Source organism: Caretta caretta, chromosome 10, assembly GCF_965140235.1.
Source record: "Caretta caretta isolate rCarCar2 chromosome 10, rCarCar1.hap1, whole genome shotgun sequence".
Taxonomy (NCBI): domain Eukaryota; kingdom Metazoa; phylum Chordata; order Testudines; family Cheloniidae; genus Caretta; species Caretta caretta.
The window spans coordinates 50,611,098-50,630,027 of NC_134215.1; the positions used below are offsets into that span (position 1 = coordinate 50,611,098).

Here is an 18,930-nt window from a genome sequence, read left to right on the forward strand (position 1 = left end):
TTTGTGAGCAAAATTTACCCCAGTCTGGAGGACCCATGTAATACTTTCTGCACCATTTACAATAACCACTGTGTTGGGGAGGAGAAATGACAGCAGGGCAGCCTCCAAGGAGAACACTAGATTTGTGGATCTGGTGGTCCTAATATGTAAGTTGGGTTTAGTGGCTGATAAGATATACAGTATCCTGCACTGGATGATTTTTTCACCTTCTCATCCTCCCTTCCCACTCCAACACTTAACTAACTGGATTTTCTGCAAGTAAAGTAAATCTCACCCTATGTTGGGAAGCATGTTAAGACACAGGCAATATCCAGACCTGTTTCTGTATGGCACGTATCATTAGGCACTTTTATTTTCTCTTCTATATTCTCAAGCTGTATGTTACATTTTAAAACAAAATGAGTAAATGTGGAAAAAGCAGATTACAGTGACCATATACTAAGCATAGTATTAATGGGAGTTGAACATGCAAAAGGAAAAGGATCTTCAAGTTCAATACCACTCCTATGCAGCCAGTGCATGAGAAAAAACTTAGTGAGTTAATGTGTCAGTTTTTAAACTAATTGTGCGTGCACACACTTACTGTATATTCCAGTTTGGCACATAATCAAGGTATTTAAAGTTGACTCTTGATGGATATATTCACAATTTTAAGTGAGTAACAGCTTTGATAAATAGCATCAAAAGATTCTATAGATGAGCAGATAACTATTCTGACACATCATTTGTGTTATACTAGAGATGAGTCACCACCCATTTTGGAATATGGAATATAAACAAGCATTTCAAACATTCAAATCTGTAAATATAAAGAAGCTCACTTGAGATCTGTAATGAAACAAACAGCCATGGTACTTAGGATATGGCAAAAAATTCTATTGTACTCATGGCTTGGGAGGTCATCTGAACTACTCTGCAGAACCAGGGCTTGTAAAATTTACTAGATGACTAAACCTACCTACAAGCAGCTGATCTGAGAGGGTTGGTGGGGGTTTTTTTGTAAGGGGATGGAGGAGTAGGGTTGGGGGTGCGAAAAGGAAGATCAGAAAGAATATCAATGCGGTATAGGGACAACAGCTTCACCTGTGCATCTTTAAATAACTCATTGCCCAATTCTGGCATTTTAGGCAAGCAACCCTTGAATTCAAGAAATACCATTGTACTGATACCCACTATTATAAATATTAATTACCGTTATTTCTCAGGTGACTGAAGGGTACTTTACGTTGGGCCTTTTGCCACACAATTCAACTGAGATGAGGTTGTATACTGTTCAGATGCAGAGTTACTGTTCACAAAAATGGTTGGTTGTCTTATAGCAGTTCTGCAAGGGAGCAATTTCTTGCTCTACAAATGAGAGCAGGAATTTGTTACAAGTAAAGCCTGCAGGCTTAAATTTGTGTAGCCTTTTTATAAGCTAATCTGTGTACTGTAAAAATTGCTCAGTAACAAGAACACTTGACATACTGAGCAATTACATCACACCAAAAGTGTACTGAGGCCAGAAGACAAAGGCTCAATGTTTACAGCCAACCTAGATACAGTTACCACTCATAGTACCCTTACATTCCGGAGAGCGTTTGTACTAACAAGAGGCCAGATTGTGTTGTCAAAAACCACAAACCTTTGTCTAGCTCCCATGCTATATAAAGCATCCAATAGCTAAACAATATCAAGATAACGGTTAAATCTGGCCCATTAATAAATACCCAGGACACAAGAGGGAAGAGTCCCTAGGAGCTTGCCACTACAACACAATTTTGGAATTGCATGTCTGTTAGTTGGCATAATGGTTCTTCATAAAGCCACCGCACAAGGAAGGATGAGAGGTTACAATGAGATACCACAATTCAGACACTAAGCTTCACATCCTGATATGTGCTTTCCTTACCTTTTGTCAGGGCTCTGACTTCTTAAAGGTAATAGAATATTTTGTAATTTTATAGTTGTTTTTGCAGACTAGCTTGTTCATAGGGTAGACAGATTAGTCATTTGTGTCTAAGCATATACTATTGAAGACAATTTACCCTTAACAAGGATGTTTTTGAACTTGTAATTAGTATATAATTGTTACCTGTTTGACACCATGAGTTACCACTATACATTTTCTCTTTTTTTATGAAGTATGCTGTAGCAGTTATGCACAGCCCAAACTAGATTACTTCCAGAGTACTACAGAATTAAGGTATGTGAAGTCACAGTAAAATACTGTCTTAGTTATGTGTTACCATGGAAGTTTTGATTTAATCACAAACTTCATTATCCCACCCCCTGCAAGCTGTATAGCACAGCGGTGGCCAACCTGAGCCTGAGAAGGAGCCAGAATTTACCAATGTACTTTGCCAAAGAGCCACAGTAATAAATCACCAGCCCAGCCACCCCCGCCCCCAAAATCAGCTCCCACCTTCCAGAGCCTCCTGCCCTCTGGCAGCCTGACCAGTCAGCACGCTCTGTGGGGGAGGGGAAGGAGCAAGGCTTGGGGGAAGGGGTGGAGTGGGGGCAGGCTTGGGGGAAGGGCAAGGGCCTTGGGGGAAGGGGTGGAGTGGGGGCAGAGCCTGGAGCAGACCAGGAGGTTGAGCAGTGAGCATCCCCAGGCACACTGGAAAGTTAGCATCTGTAGCTCCAGCCTCAGAGACAGCGCCTATGCAAGGAGCTGCATATTAACCTCTGAAGAGCCACATGCGGCTCCGGAGCCACAGGCTGGCCACCCCAGTATAGCAAGCGAACCTCTCCTTTATACAGTGGATCTATTGGACGCCACTCTGCCATGGTAGAGTGTGGCTATAATTAATGTTTTTATGTGTATATACTTACATGTTGCTAGTTCTTTCCTTCTTCCCATTTTAGTCAGACTGGATGTTTTATATTTCATTAGTTTATTAATTATTAGTAGAAAAACTAAAATCCGGAGTTAAGAGTTGCAATAGCTCAAGTTTTCAAAGTAGTTATGTTTATTTTAAATCAAGTAGTTTAAATAGCTCAATCTTGCCATGGTAGTGGATCAAAAAATATCAAAACAGTAAGCTCGTTTTTAGTTAAGCATGCTCTTATAATTAATAGAAATTAGATCTACCTTCCCCCCACACCATATAAACCATAGTCAGTTTGAATCAGAATTAAGTTAGCTGATAGTTTTTGCTTAACAGTCAACAGTGTTGAACATCATAATGTTCCTTAGGCCAACATGTCTGCCCATCATTCTTTGTCACTACACTACAACACTAAAAAATGTTCAGGTTTGTTAATTGCTTCTGAAAAGCTAGCAGAGGTCACTGAAGCCACTGTTTGGGACAGCACACAAAGGAGTCTTGGTCTCAGGAATGAAGTGGTAACTTTTATTATAAGAAGAGGGTTAAAAGTCTTCCCCAGATATGCATGCATGCACATCCTATTTACTTCAGTGGGAGTTAGTACATGCCTTTCACATGAGGACTGCACTACAAGAGCTCTTCTACACAAAGCAGCTGGGAGGCATAATTCCCATCTTAGGTAGTCAGGCTCAAAGTAGTGGGATAAAATTCACACAGTGAAGCCATGGCTACATAGGCAGCAGGCTGGCCTAGCCACTGCCCTGTAGCTACAGTTACACTGCTAATTTTAGTGCACTGGCTTCAGCGGAGTAGGTGTACATACATCCACCTGAGCAAGAATTACACCTCCCGCTTTTTAAAATGCGCAGGGTTTCTCTCTCACTAGCCAACTATTGTACTATTACCAAGGCCATGGTGGATAAATTTAGAAATCACCAGTTTTAATCAAGTCAGCAAGCAAAAAACCTTAAATTAAGTCAAGTTGGATCTTGTTTTGCATTTGTACTTTTTAGTTACTTTCCTAAAGAAAGGTTCATTCTTTGTGGTTGGTTTAACCACTAAAATGGTTTATTTGAAACCAAATATACTCTTAAACTAGTTTTTGTACTAACCAGGAGGATGCAATATAAGCACATTATATTATATATCTTAACATAACTTAAAATATGAATTTCTTGTTTGAAAATTGGCAGTGACATTTCTTTCTTCTGAGTGTAAATAAAATCTAGTTTGTGTTAAGTTACATTTAGATAGAAATTGGAATTCAGTTAAGGATTCACAAAAACAACATTTAAAAATTGTTTTTTATTAGTTAAAACTACTTTAAATGTGCTGATACATTAGGAAAAATCAAAAATCATCAAGACTTGGTTTTCTATTTAAAACTGACTTAAACAATTAACTGTAGAATCAGTGAGCTGACAGATGAAAAAAATCCAGCCCATTGTGACCAGAGGCAAAGGTATTTAGTTGCCTAAAGATGCAGACAGACACCTCTGACAATGCCATTTGGTTCACATATGCATCTTCAGGCACCTAAAAACCCTTTGAAAACCTGCCCTCCCCTCCCCCCCCAGTCATCCTCTAACCTGGTTTTATTCCTAGATGGGAGGGGGTGGGGGGGTGGAAATGCAGCTTTCCAGCTTTTTGAAATCCCAATTGGTTTCTCAACTTTGAATGAACCAGTCCGTGGTGGGCAAGGTTTTGTGGCCTGCAACATGCAGGAGGTCAGACTAGATGATCATGGTGGTCCTTTTGACGTTAAAGTCTAAGAGTCCTAATTAAAAAAGTATGGTTTCTGCACCTACTATCTACACTGAAACCAAAAGTAATTAAGGCTAAAGCTTTTCTGCACAACAAAAACTGAAAATAAACTTACATTTTTCCAAGTGTAAATACCAACATTCACTCCACTGTAAAGACTGAAAAAAAATCACAGATACTAATACGTATCAGAGCAGGAGCCGTGTTAGTCTGTATTCGCAAAAAGAAAAGGAGGACTTGTGGCACCTTAGAGACTAACCAATTTATTTCAGCATAAGCTTTTCGGATGCTGTAGCTCACAAAAGCTTATGCTGAAATAAATTGGTTAGTCTCTAAGGTGCCACAAGTCCTCCTTTTCTTTTTGCGAATACAGACTAACACGGCTGCTACTCTGAAACCTGTCATCACATAATGACACTTATAAACCTTGAGTTGACCTCAAAAGTTGGACATTTTCCACCTTGATTCTGTATTAAAAAAGCAGCATCTTAACTCATTACAATATGAGGGGGGACTCCATATAGTGTATTATATTTCATTAAACTGTTTTTAATAGATTACAATAGCTTTAGGCCTTAATATAGGTTTTCATTTCAAATTTTAAAAACAGGTTTATTTTTAGAAATAAAGTATGTGTAAAAAAACCACTTAAAAATAGACTTGTATCCACCCTGAAAAAGGCAGGCTTTTTTATCTGCTCTTCTGTCAGGGTTCCTTTACACAAGCCATGTAAATATCATACCATCTACTTCTTTGTTTATGTACAATAAACAAATCCAACCACATTCATACAGTTTTAATTAAGCAGTTATAATTTTTTTTTAAGTATCTACGTAGTATAGGCAGAATGCTTATGACAACAAAAATGTCATTTTCTTTCACCCTCTCTACAGTCAAAAGTATTCTACGGCAAGCAACTTACCTTTTGCGGGAGATTCCCTAGATTGTGTGGCCCGAGTACAGCAGACTAGAAGTTCTGTTAAAGCTTCATTTAATATTTTTTTTTTTTAAAAAAAAAAAAGCTTAAAAGAGGCTATGCAAGTAATTGTTCTGTATGTTCATTTTCAGTTAATAATTTTTTTTTTAAATTCAATTTGATGCTGTCCCTATACAGATTTTGTATTGACAAGCTGTAACTATACTGGAAGAGAGTAATGAAGGTAACTGGAGGTTTTCATGGTTACGCAGGTGAGAGTCATCTGGGGAGGTGTAGGAGGCATGTTAGAAAAGAATCCCGTAATCCTGTTCTATATAGGTTCTAATACTGTGCTCATCATGATAGTATCCGAGCACCTTTCAGTAGTGCGTTAAGCAACGGGACTAACATCTGTCACGTATTTGTTCTCTTATCCTCTCCCTAGGGGGAGAAGTGTGTGCAGTGGAGTGTTTTGTTTGTATTGTTTAAAAAAAAAAATCCACTCGCAACTACATGTTTGAGAAGTCAAGGGTCAAAGAAATGTACCTTGCACTAAAAGTGGGATGTGGTGAGGTTTGTGATGGTACTTAGGATCCTGTGGGAGTTTATTCCAGTCTTGGGCCAGCCCACGTGAGACAGATCCGACTCCCACACAGATAAGCTTTACTCTTGTTGTAGAAAGTTTCAATGTGTTAACATTACTTAGATGTTTCTGCTTGAAATCAGCAGAATAGCCAATATTTAACCAATCATTTCTAGGTTTCACAATTAAAACTCCGTTGAGACGGCCGGAGCAGTTCACACCTCTGAGCTATCATTTCAGCCTTTTATAGATTCAGGCAGACCATTATCTCACTGTACACATTTCAGTATTTTCTTTGCAAGCATATGGACTAGAGATATTTTTGTAAGTAAAATGAAAGCTTAGATTCTAGATGCAGTTCTGCAGCAGGTGGTGGACTCAGCAGCACATGCCAGTGGAGTATTCACAGGACAGTGACTACAGAGTAACTTTGTATGCACATTAAGTGGGCTAATATTTGGGTGAGAAGAGTTCTCATGTTTGCTGGAAGCTATTCCAAAACCAAGCAGCTTATAGCAAATACAAGTAAGCTCTACAGAATTTTCTTGGATTTGTTACAAAATCTATAAGTGTAGCTGAATTTAAAAAAGTTAAGGCAGTAAGTAAAACATTTTAGAGATCAAGAATACTACTTTGGCATAAGGAAAAGGAAAAAGCTTTTCAAAAGTCTTGTTTTCAATTTAAGATGCTCTAAAGTGTAATAATTCTGAAATTTGTAAAATAAAATGGATAGGTAACGCTGATTGCAATTCTGAGTCTCTCTACCCTCTGCAGACACACACGTAACCTCCCACCCCAGCCCATAAACTTTTTTTTTTAAAAGGAAAAAAAAAAAAACCACCCCAGTTCTCTAGTATCAATACATCTTACAATAAGCCAGGGTGTGCGCAATGGACGGTAATAGTCAGCAAAGAATAGATTTCAGTTAAATTGTCAAGGTCATGAATGTAGACATATGTCATAGGATACAGTTATTAAGCTTCTTGTAGGCAGAGTTCTATAGCCTCTTAAGTTGGGTTTATTAGTCAAGCTATCACCCACGCTATAACTCAATACCTACTGTTTTACTGAATGCAATGTGTGAACCACCACATCAACCTTAGGGAGATTATGGGTTGGGTAAACCAAACTCGGAAGGGAGTCTGCCAGACTGCATAAATTTCAGTTGGCACAACCCCTTGCTAAATGATTATAAATAACAAACAAAAGAAAAGTATCTTGCTTATGGGTTTGTAGTAGTGCTACAGAAAATTTAATACTGAGTGGTATAATTAAAGCAAGCCAGTTGAGGGGGCTGGGGCAGAACACCACCTGAAAGAAGAGCATATTCTTATTCATTTGAACAATGAAAGGTCACTATGTTTTTAGAAGAAACTAGTAACTGGTATTTTTAAAAAGCTACACTTTGAGGAGGTAAAGCAGTACATTTATTCTCGAACATCTAGGTCACCAAAATGTACACTTTAATATTAGGCTTTTGATACTGTCCACACAAAGAAATTCATAGTTCAGGTGGATACTACTAAACTTTTGTGAAAGAACAAAACCCACCTCTACACACACACCCGCTTCTCCCCCATCATGGCAGGAAATAAGTAGTTAACCTGTGGCTGCTAATACATCTACAGGAGATGCAGCTTAGTGCTGAACTTTGTTTACCATCAAGTATAGCCAAAGACGAACAGTGTTATGCAGTTTCAGAAGTCAAGGTCAAATGCTGCTCTTAAACAACTGCCTCTGAAACTGGGGTTAGTCCTCAACTACACTGTAATTAAATCAGGTTCAAAGGCACCCTTTAGCTAACACTTTTGTCAGCAACAGATGATTGTCAGTGTAGACAAGACTAGAGAGGTTAAGTGACTTCCCAAGATCTTATAGACTGCTAGGAAGTCTGTAGCAGAGCTGAGAGCCCAGATCTCCAATTCTCAGATCTTTTCCATTAACCACAATACCATCCTACCAAATACAGAGACTTCACAAATGCACAGGATCTTGGCTTTAGTCTATATGCCAACAGAGTATTACAAAATAGTCAGCCAGATCAAATTATAATACAAGAAAGCTCATTACCCTGTAGGAATTTTGAGCCCTGAATTTTCTTACTTGTCATGTTTGTGCAACAATCTTGATGCTGCAACTTTGTCAGGGAATTTTTGTTTCAGGAGCCTCAACAACAAGTATTCCTCTTGCTTAATGTCTGTTATCCAGATGCATGTGTGTTGTCACTAGGTTGTCTAATGAACATTTTGATTCACTTTTAATGTCAATTCTTAAGGCATGGATTTTTGTATCAGATTCTAAAGGAGTTAGTATGATTCAGCTTGTGACATGGTGAATACCACACAACTTAATTTTTGGATGTCTGGAAGAAAACAAAAAAAACATACATACATTACCTGAAATGAATAGTCAACTCTTTGTATATTTAAGAGTTAGTCACACTTTATTTCTATGACCACGTGAACAGATATGATCAGCTTCACTAAAGTAGTATTAGCCATATCAGTAGCGAAGTAGCTAAGACTGGCTTTTACTTGGTCACCATTAGGTTTAGAAGTCAAAATACCATTTAAGTGGTAAAAGCTGAACCATCATACCTGGTATCTAGTTCCTCTTCACTTCCCTGTATCTTACTGATTTCAAGAATACTGTAATTTATCTGGGCAGAGTTCTCATCTTCCCCACACCCTCTAAGCCAATTCCTTCACCCATCATTCAGTCAGATGTCTCTCTTCTGCTCTTATTCTAACATTCATGCCTTCTTCTCAGTTTTATTCTCTCTTCCTCAAGGATTTCTGATTTTTCCATGGGTGGACCATATCCTACTAGTGTCTCATGGATCACCTCCACAGACTATCTCCTCTTGCACTGGTGAGCAATTCTCACTAGTTTCTCTACATCCTCTTGCCAAGTATCCGTGTTCCACCCAACCCTTAGTTTGATTTACCTTTCGCCTATTGCTAACCCTGATCCTTCTTCTTTATCCCTCCTATGCTTGAAGAGCATCCCAATCAATATTTGCCAAGTTCCTTAGCTCTCCTTCAAAACACAAAAATTCACACCTAGTCTACAGAGCTGATATGCACCAACATCCACACAAAACTCCAATTACCAACACTTGCATTGTTACTGTATCTTTACAGCAAAGCTGTTTAATGCAGGACTTTATCAATACTGTTAAGCTCCATATAGACCATTTAAAAGTCAAATACAACGCCTCTGTAACAATCTGTTCAGATTTGGGATAGGTTTCAGAGTAGCAGCCATGTTAGTCTGTATTCACAAAAAGAAAAGGAGTACTTGTGGCACCTTAGAGACAAATAAATAACAAATTTGTCAGTCTCTAAGGTGCCACAAGTACTCCTTTTCAGATTTGGGATAGAACACTTTTACCAAATCAGAAGCTTTACTTACTTCTGACTGAATAAAATACCTTGGAATCCAAGCTCCTTCAGCTACTAAACTGCAAAAATTCCGTATTAAACCAGCAGTTCAGCAGATGAAAAGATCCCTGCAAACGGGCATGCTTCCTTAGAATACTTGTGGGAAGAGTTACCCTATTGAACCAGTATTTTTCCTCTTCCTCCCAGCTACTAGTGTTCCTATAAAAGATGTTGGATAAAATATTCTATTTCATAGTAATCTGCTTTAATAATCCCAATTTTCCTACAGGAATGGGAGGTTCCATGTCAATAAAGACCAAGTATAGAGGGGTTAATTCTACGTAAAAACATTTGTCAATAGTTATCACACAGTGGTGTCCAAGATATCACAGGTTTCCTTGAAACAAAGTAGGAAATAACTGTTTTTTTAGATTCATTAATTTGGAAGTCAAGTAGAATGATTTGTGGCAAGTAAAATAAAACCACTAGTTCTCGGACTAGTTATTATCAGTTCTAATATCACAACAAACAGAAGCAGCAATAGTAGGCATCTTTGCCGTGTACACAGTGTCAAATTAAATGGAGAAATAGTAATGCTATTTACAAAGAGTGTCACAATAGTAATGCTATTTACAAAGAGGGCCACATAGAGCACATAAAGCTATTGCTCAAATTCTGGCTCAAATCCAATGTTTTTGATAACATGAAACAAACGGTCACTCTAGGACACTAAATGTCTTCTAGTTATCCAATGAAGTGATCCTAAACTATGTTTTAGTTTCTGTAGAATAAGTGAATAATGTTAAGAAACCTGCAAAGATTACTTGTGACTCTTCTAAGTTTTACAGAGACCACTTTGACCGTGTTAACACGGGAAGCATTAATTCTAATCTGATTGAGCAAGTATGTAAGCTAGGAGGAAGAATGATCCAAAGGTTAGGGCACTAGCCTAAGGTGAGGAGACCAGGGTTCAACTCTCTCCAGGACAGACTTCCTGTGTGACCTTGGGCAAATCACTGTGCTTCAGTTCACCGGCTATCTGTAAAATGGGGATAATAGTACTTCCTTACCTCACAGGGGTGCTTTGAAAATAACTATATTAAAGATTGTGAGGCACCCCATCACTGTAGTATCTAAGTACTTAAGCCAGATCAAACTTTTACATTGTCACCGGATTTAATTAATTTCAATGAGCATTTTTTTTAAAATGCCTGTTTTGGGGGTCATGTGGCCCCAATCCTGAAAATATTTACATGCTTATAGTTCACACATGCATGAGTAGTCCCTTAGACTTGAATGGGACTACACAGATGCTTACAGTTCGACACGCGGAATAAACATCTGCAGCACTGGGGCCCATGACTGTGGCTTCATGTGATATGTTAGGGGCAATTTATCATGATTAGAGGTACATTTTATAAAGGGGAATGAGAGCAATTTATCTTCAAAGCTCTTAATATAATCTTTAGACCATGAATTCTTGCTATAGAGCAGCTGTAAACAACAAAACAGAAATGACAGAAACCACAGACGTTTATAAGCCTTCGTTCAATTCTAGTGCACTTGGAATTTTTTCCAGAAAATATTGTTCTAGCAAAGTTTAGTTTTTCAGTTTGAGCTTTGCAGTGTAGAAGTATATCATGCAGCTAGAAAACTCAGCATTCTTTGAATTTTAGCATTTGTATTCTTGAATTTAATTTTTTTTTTGGCAGAAGTGCATTCCTTAAAGAAGGAACCCATTCCTAATTTATTATTCTCATAATTTGTTGCATAAATAAGATTATTCCACCTCCATACAGCATGTCTAGCTCCTTGGAGTTTTATATATTTTAGAATTTGGGTATTACAATATTCCTTTTCTTCAAAAAGGAAGTGTCCAGTAACTTTTTCTGGTTGTTCCTTGGATTTATAAACTGCATAGAAAATAACCTGGACTCTAACCATCACTGTAAGGATTTACCATCGTATGAGAAGTTTGGTAGTTTCTTTTGAGTTGGTAACTCATTCATTATGGAATTAGTTTTGTGTATAAACTGAGCATCCTTAAAAGAAAACAGCTTCAAAATCATCCCCCTTCTAGTATTGCCTTTAATATTAATACCGAGAAAAAAGCGGTGCATGATGTGAAATGCCTATATATATATATATTTTTTGTCTGTACTAAATTGTAAAAGGATTGTGGAGTTAACAGAAAAGTATTTATCCTTTTATCTGTTTGGGTTCAGAATGCAGAGTTAGACCGAAAAGTAAAGTCCTCTCTCATTGGTTGCAATTATCTCCAGACACCACACCCTTTTACGTCTTTCATAGTAGCTTGAACTCTGATTCAGTAGAAGGCTACCTTTTCAGGAAAGGCAGAGAATCTGTCTTTCCATATGAAAAATAACCAAGTCCCAGAATAAGTCACATTACATGATTTGTGAACAGTTGTATGTGGTACTCATTTGGGACAAAATTCACCCCGTGTGCAGATGGCTGATACAAGGACAATGTTCAGCATAGGCCCCATGTAAGCACTAAGTAAAACTTGAGCGATGCACAAGATTTTTGCTGTCTGTCTAGGCATAGGTGCCGACTCCAGGGGTGCTCTGGGAATGGAGCACCCATGGGGAAAAGTTAGGGAGTGCTCTGCACCCACTGGCAGCCAAGCTCCCCTCACGCCCCCACCCCACCTCCTCCTCCACTGAGCGCGCCACGTCCCCACTCCTCCGCCTACCTCCCAGCGCTTCCCACTCGGCCGCCACCAAACAGCTATTTGGCAGCGTTTGTACCCTCCGAGCTGGGGGGAGGGGGGAGGAAGAGCAGGAACGTGGCGCACTCAGAGGAGAAGGCGGGGAAGAGGCAGGGCCAGGTTGGGGATTTGGAGAAGGTGTTGGAATACTGGCAGGGAGGGGACAGAGACTTTGGAGAAAAGGGGTTGGAATGGGGGCAGGGAAGGGATGGGAAAATGTGGGGCCTCATGGAAGGGGTGGAGTGGGAGCGGGGCCAGGGGCAGAGGCAGGGTCAAGCACCCACGGGAAAGAGGGGAAGTCGTTGCTTATGTGTCCAGGGATTAAATTTCATTCTTGGATAGATACTAGCTGAGATTAGAGTCCAATTTGTCCCTCCACTGCCACCACTCTAAAGGAGGTCTCATATAATACTACACAGATCTTTAAACTGTATATATAAAATGATGGTAACAGGTATATTTTCGTAATTGTAAGAATAGGTGCAAAGTGTTCTGATGGAAATGTGGTTTTTCAAGTTTGTGTCCATTTAAACACCGAAGTGAGCCAATAATTAAAAAACACATGCAGAAAAGAAAATAAGAGTTCTCCCTAAAATTCAGTCTCTGCATTTCAGATACCAGTTCATATGGGTAGTTCCTTCTCTTTCTGTGAAAAGAAAACAGAACATGCAGTCACAACACTTAACTTTTGATACCTTACCAGACTTGGGCTGTGACATCTCCAGTTGCAACTCTACAGCTCTCAAATAAAGACATGTCTAAGTTAGAAGCATTGTTATAGAAAAGCAATAAACTACTGATTTTAAGTCCACTGATTTGCTTTTTATTCAAAACACCCCAAGGGGAGAAAAGTAAATCCATATGGAGCTTGTAACAGGCAAATTTTATTCAGACTGACCTTAACTGAGGTGCTGTTGCTAACTAGAAAGGGAGCACAAAAAAGGTAGATGACAACTCTGGAGCAGAGATATTGCTCTTGGCACAACAAGTGGGAATGTAAAGGTACACGGCCTGAACAAGTTCAATAATTAGATAGTTTTCAGGCCTAAGAATCAGTATTTCTGACAAGGATGACTCCACCCTAAAATGCCTCTTTGAAACTAATAGGATTAACTATTTAAGGTCCAATATAGATCACACTCCTGGCAAGGGTAAAGCAAACAGTTTCCTCGAAATCTGACTGGATGCCTACTTGACCACTCCTATCCTATATTCAAAAGGAGATTAACTAAATTAATAGCTTGATATGGATTGTATTTCAGGGGTCTTTAAGAATTAGATGAATAACATTCCTGGGAAGTTGTAGAAAACACTGAGCTTTGATTTTCCAACAAACTGATTTTCCAATGAGATATTATTCCAGGCCTTCAAAGTGAAAATGTCACCTCAGTGGGAAATTCCAGAAGACACACACTGCTAGTCAAAGTATGTCAACTCAGGTTCTCACAAGGAATTCAGTGTGTTATGTTTCTTAATCAGAGGTAATTTTTTTTTAGCTGTATTCCCTCTGCTGTCTCTCTTTAGATTTGAGAGTGGAAAGAAATTCTCTAAGATTAATTAGAAAGAAATGTAAGTCATCAGATCTCCTTTAGGTCTTAGTCCAGAAGTTCTTGAAAGAACTTTGTTCCTTTGTAAGAGAACGATCATTCTAAAAACTAATAGTTTTCATGTCCATACACAATGCACGAGTGTTTATATAGCCACCACACTGTACATGTGGTACGACGGTCCCACAAGATAGAATTCAGAGTAGCAGCCGTGTTAGTCTGTATTTGCAAAAAGAAAAGGAGTACTTGTGGCACCTTAGAGACTAACCAATTTATTTGACCATAAGCTTTCGTGAGCTACAGCAAAGGATCACATGGTTAGTTGCTATTTATTTTCCCTTATAAATAGGAGTCTTGGCATTCAGAAACCTACTGCTGTTAAGTAGTAAGCATATATTCCAAACTGATTAACTGGGAAAGTTTTAAAAAGTAATCAGGTAATGTTAATCTCTGCGACATCACAAAGGAGGAAGGAAATAAACATTTAACGGCCTATGGAACTACAGCAGCACTTGCCAGGAGTCTTTTTCCAAGTGGAAGAAAATATCCTTGAGGATTTTCAGTATTGTGAGGGTTAAGTTGTCTAGGAAAGGCAAACTGACTAAAAGTTACATATTTGCACTGTAATTCCAGAGTCTAGAGATAACTTCTCCATTAGCAATGGCTGAGTTTCTCCAGAGAACCACACATTTACTACCAGCTTTTTATAACATTACAAGTTTGAGTGTGCTAACACTGTCATCAGAAAATATATTCTAGACCCTAGAATGCCTTGACCCAGCTCTCTAGAAAAGCACTTTAGATCCCATGCAGGATGAGGGGTAAGAATTATAATTTTCTAAGATACAGTATCTAGAGACAAAGCTGGCAGCACTTCGGAATTAAAACCACAAGACTTGAGTATGAGTCTGCTACAGGGAATTCCCTTTACCACTTCAAGCCTTAATAGGAAGGCAAGTGTACATACACTTGCCGCAAAGCACCAGGCCTGGGAATCAGGAGACCAGGATTCTATTCTTGGCTGTCCCAGTGACTTCCCATATGATTTTGTGAAACTCAGCTTCTGTACCTCAGTTTCCATCCCTGATCTGTAAAATTGGTTGAATAAGTCACTCTATTCATACTGTGAGTATTTAACTAGTTTTGTACAGCACCAACTCCTTAGGCAGAAGTACAAAATATAATTTCCAAGAAGCTTCAATTCTTACCACTTTGCAAAGCAGAAGCCTTGGCTTTTCTGTCTGAAACAGCCATTTTCAGTTCCTTTGTGGCAAGGTTACATGCCACTTAAACCAGCATAACTGAGGCTTCAGCCCTTTGGGGCAAGTGACCATAACAGCACAACATAGTAAACAGACACTACTATAAGCTGGGGAAAGCCTAGGTCACACTTTACATTATTGGTTTTATGCTCTGACATAGATAATTAAGATACTACCAAAAAGTACTAACCAAATTTTAACCTGGAATAAAAAGACGTATGAGCTGCTGCTGAAAGTGACCTTAGAGGTAGAAAAAGGCTAGAAACACCACAGCACAAACCCAGAATCCATTGCTACCGGCTGCTTTACTACTTATCATTTGACAGGAAAAACAACCCATCATCCTGAACTGATGTTTCATGGTGCAGAAACTATCTTTTATATTCTTTCCAGAAATTTATGAAAGAGGTCATGCTCTGTGGAAAGTAGCAATCAACCTCCTCAGCCAAAGAGCAGTACAGTTTTCTATTGAAATAAAGTTATTTATAGGAAGTCATGCAACTCATTATCTGATTTTTCTAGACATAGGGCTCCAAAACATGTTGCTTATTACATTATAATAAGTTACTGGTGTTTTTAAAAAAGTAAGTACACTTGGATTAAGTGCCCTTATATTTAACTACTTATAAGTACAAAACAAATTCCATGACATTTAACGGTCAAACCTGCAAATCCTTCTTTTAAAATATGTAGCTAAATTAGTTTAGAATAGAAAAAAAATTAAGTAACTGATGATACAGGTAAAATGTGGTTGATTCTATTACATTAAAGAATAACTAATGTTAATATTGCAAGGCTGAGGACTTTTAGTTTAATTAAATTTTCAACTTTCAGTACTTGGGCATTTGCAGAGTCAGACCCTTTGATGTCTGTCTGAAGACGCTTTCATCCTTTTCCAAAAGGCAATGAATTATGTTGTTATCTTTACTCTGACCCCCAACATACTAAACCCCAATTTCACACAGTCAAGCCTTAAAAACAGTCTACCTTTAAGAGCAGTCTTGCCAAATAGACAGGTAAGTTTACTTATACATGGCCCCAATGCTGCAAAGTGAACCTACAGTGGCATTCCACATGAAGTAAAGGTCCTATATGTTCAAATCCTTTTGCATGCTCAGGATCTATAGTATTTCTAAAGCTGGTAAGGGGTATTTTATCAGTTTAGACAAAAGTTTACTTATCTATCTTTACCATGATGAGCTTGCTCCTCAGCTGCCCCCGATACTGTTTTACTCGCTCATGTAACAAAAAACAAAACCCCCACAAATAAGTTCTTCAAAACACGTCCCCCTCCATAAATTTATTATGCAAGAAAAGTATTTTATTCAGCAAGCACTCAGTTTTATCCCTTTAAATGGGCAATAATTAAGTTTCCTCAGCCTCCTTGCTAACTCAGTCACTTTCAGAAGTGAAATCTCCTATTCACCATTACACTCATTTTAAAATTGTATTTTAGAAATGCAGATAAAGTAAATACCAGGCTGTAGAAGAAAACCAAAAGATCTGGTATGCCTTCTGCCCTCCCAGCCCCAAAACAAGAGTTAGCTTTTCTGTGGCGTTCACTTGGCTGGGTCACACAGAAAAGCAAGTTGCTCAGCTCAGGCCTTGTATTGCGTATTCAGTAATGTGCACACACTCCACCTTCTTCCTGGGTTTCCACCTTTTGGGGAAGGGAGCAAAATACTTACCACATCCCACTAAAATCCTTTAGAGAGAGATACTTTTCCCCCCTGCAACCTCCTTTTTCCTTCTCCTCACGCCATGGGTTTTAGGGCACAAAACTAACAGCAGGAACGGTGGGGATACACAAGGGGGGGGGGTGGCTCTTGCTCTCTCCAGGGCCTACACTCCCTTTGTTTAGGGCTCACAGCTTCTCCAACTTCTAAGAAACAGACACGCAGCATAACTAATAAAGTGGTGGGCAAAGCCCCTTTCTCCCCCCATCCCGCAAACTGCCCCCAGGCTAAGAGAGTCGACATTTTCAGCTGAGAAACAGAAAGCAGGGGCGCTGATTCAATACTTTATGAAGGGAAATGAAAGGGGCAGCCCGAAGCAGCCGGGGGGGAGGGGGGCCGGCAGAAAGAGGGGTTTCTCCCCATCTGTAGGGGGAACGAAGGCAGGGATAGACGAGGCTCTGAAGAAATCAAGCTACACGCGTAGTGTCTCGCCAGCGGCAGCCCCACTGTGTCTCAGGACCGAGCTCGGAGGACGCTACACAAGACGCCGCTGGCACACAGCTGGCATGCCCCCCGTGTACTGGTTGCTAGGTGCTGTGCCCCCCAGGCACTGGGTAAACTCGCCCCTGCAGGCGATGGATTCACCTGGATGCCATATGCTGCTGCCCAATGGGGACGACATACCCCGGGGTGCTGAGTCACCCCATGCCAGGGGGCCGTGCCCATACCCTAGGAGCAACGGGTACCTCTACCCCCTTCCCGTGGGTGCCAGGCGCCCTGGGCGAGCGCTGCGTGCCCCCGCCCGCTGCTCCCGGCTGAGTGGGTGCCAAGTGCCCCCCTCAGCAGGGCGGGCGCCGCGCCCCCTCCCCCAGCGGCCCGGCCCGCACCGTGATGTTGCAGTGGATGGTGAGCGGCGGCGGCGGCGGCGGCGGGCTGCTCCCCGGCGGCGGCGGCAGCAGCACGAACTGGCAGTGCAGCTCGTCCAGCTTCCAGGAGACGATGCGGAAGCGCTCGTGGTCCTTGTCGAAGATGGACTCGAGGAGCTTCAGCTCGGCCTTGAGCCCTGACACCGACATCCTGGCCTCATCTCCGGGCCCGGGCCTGCGCCACCTCGCCTCACGCGCCCCGCGCAGCTCGGCTCCGGCCCGGCCTGACCCGGCCGCGCCTGCTCGGCGGAAGATGGCGGGGAACAGCCTGAGCCGGTGGAGGAAACAGAAGCGGCGGCGGAGGCAGCTCCCTTTGTACCAGCCTCCAGCACCCTCTCGCACATTTAAAAGGGCAACAGCGGAGTCAGCTACCCCCTCCCCAGCCGTGCTGGGCCGGGCCCACTAGCCACCCCGCCCCACGCAACAGTGCAAGGGCAGCCCCTCCTCGCTCCGCTGCCCTCAGGCAGGGCGCCCTCCACGCGCGGCCTGGGCAGCCCCCTACACCCCCCACATACAGCCAGACAGGGTCTGTAACCCTCCCGCTCCCCCCACCCCAACTGGAGGGCAGCGTTGGGCCAGCCCCCGACTCACTCCCCAAGGACAGGGTTCACCACACCCACCCACACACACATGGGCAGTGCCAACCCATACTCATCACTCATCCCTCCTCCCTCCACACAGAAGGGCAGGGTTCAACCCTCCCCCCCAGAGGGCTGGGTCAGCCTTGCCATCCCATGTCCTCATTCCTCAAGCTGGGGCAGGGTTGGCCCCTTACCCCAGACACCGATTGAGGCAGGACACTTACTCACCCCTATCATGCACAAGACACACACCTCCCACACCAGGGCAGGGCCCACCCAGCCTCTTTGCTCACTTTCCCACCCATAGACCCAGCGGGCAGGCTTGGCCTCCTTCCTCCTCTCCCAGATACACAACAAGGCAGGGCCCTTACTCACTCCTAGCCCTGCCCCATACACACCTCACACCAGGGCAGGGCTTATCCTCCTTGCTCACCTCCCCCCTACCACTCCCACACCGGTGTAGCTCCAGCTCTCTAGTCACTCTCACATGTGCCAAGTCTGTGCCACCCCCTAATCTCCCCCCCACACACACATTCACCAGGGCTGGCCTGCCTCCCTACTTCTCCACCCATACACACCAGGGTAAGACTAGCCCTGTACTTACAACCCCTCACGCAGCAGCCACAGGGCAGAATGGGGTCCCTACTTCCCTTCCCGCTCCAAAGACATATATACTAGGTCTGGTCCAACCTGGTCCACTAGATCTGCTACACACATTAGGACTGACCTGACTCCCTACACCTATCCCCAT

At 41.5% G+C, this 18,930-nt stretch overlaps 1 protein-coding gene across 2 annotated transcripts in view; it reads right to left on the reverse strand.

Annotated features, from left to right (window-relative positions):
* UBE2Q2 (ubiquitin conjugating enzyme E2 Q2) overlaps positions 1-17,972 on the reverse strand; it is a 77,112-nt gene extending 59,140 nt beyond the window's left edge. The window contains exon 1 of one of the 2 annotated variants that reach the window (XM_048866697.2): positions 17,560-17,972. In XM_048866697.2, the coding sequence (XP_048722654.1) occupies positions 17,560-17,748 (189 nt within the window). In that variant the 5' untranslated portion in view covers positions 17,749-17,972. The remainder of the gene's footprint in view (positions 1-17,559) is intronic. The other variant, XM_048866696.2, reaches the window with a different exon arrangement.
* Positions 17,973-18,930: the final 958 nt, after the last annotated feature.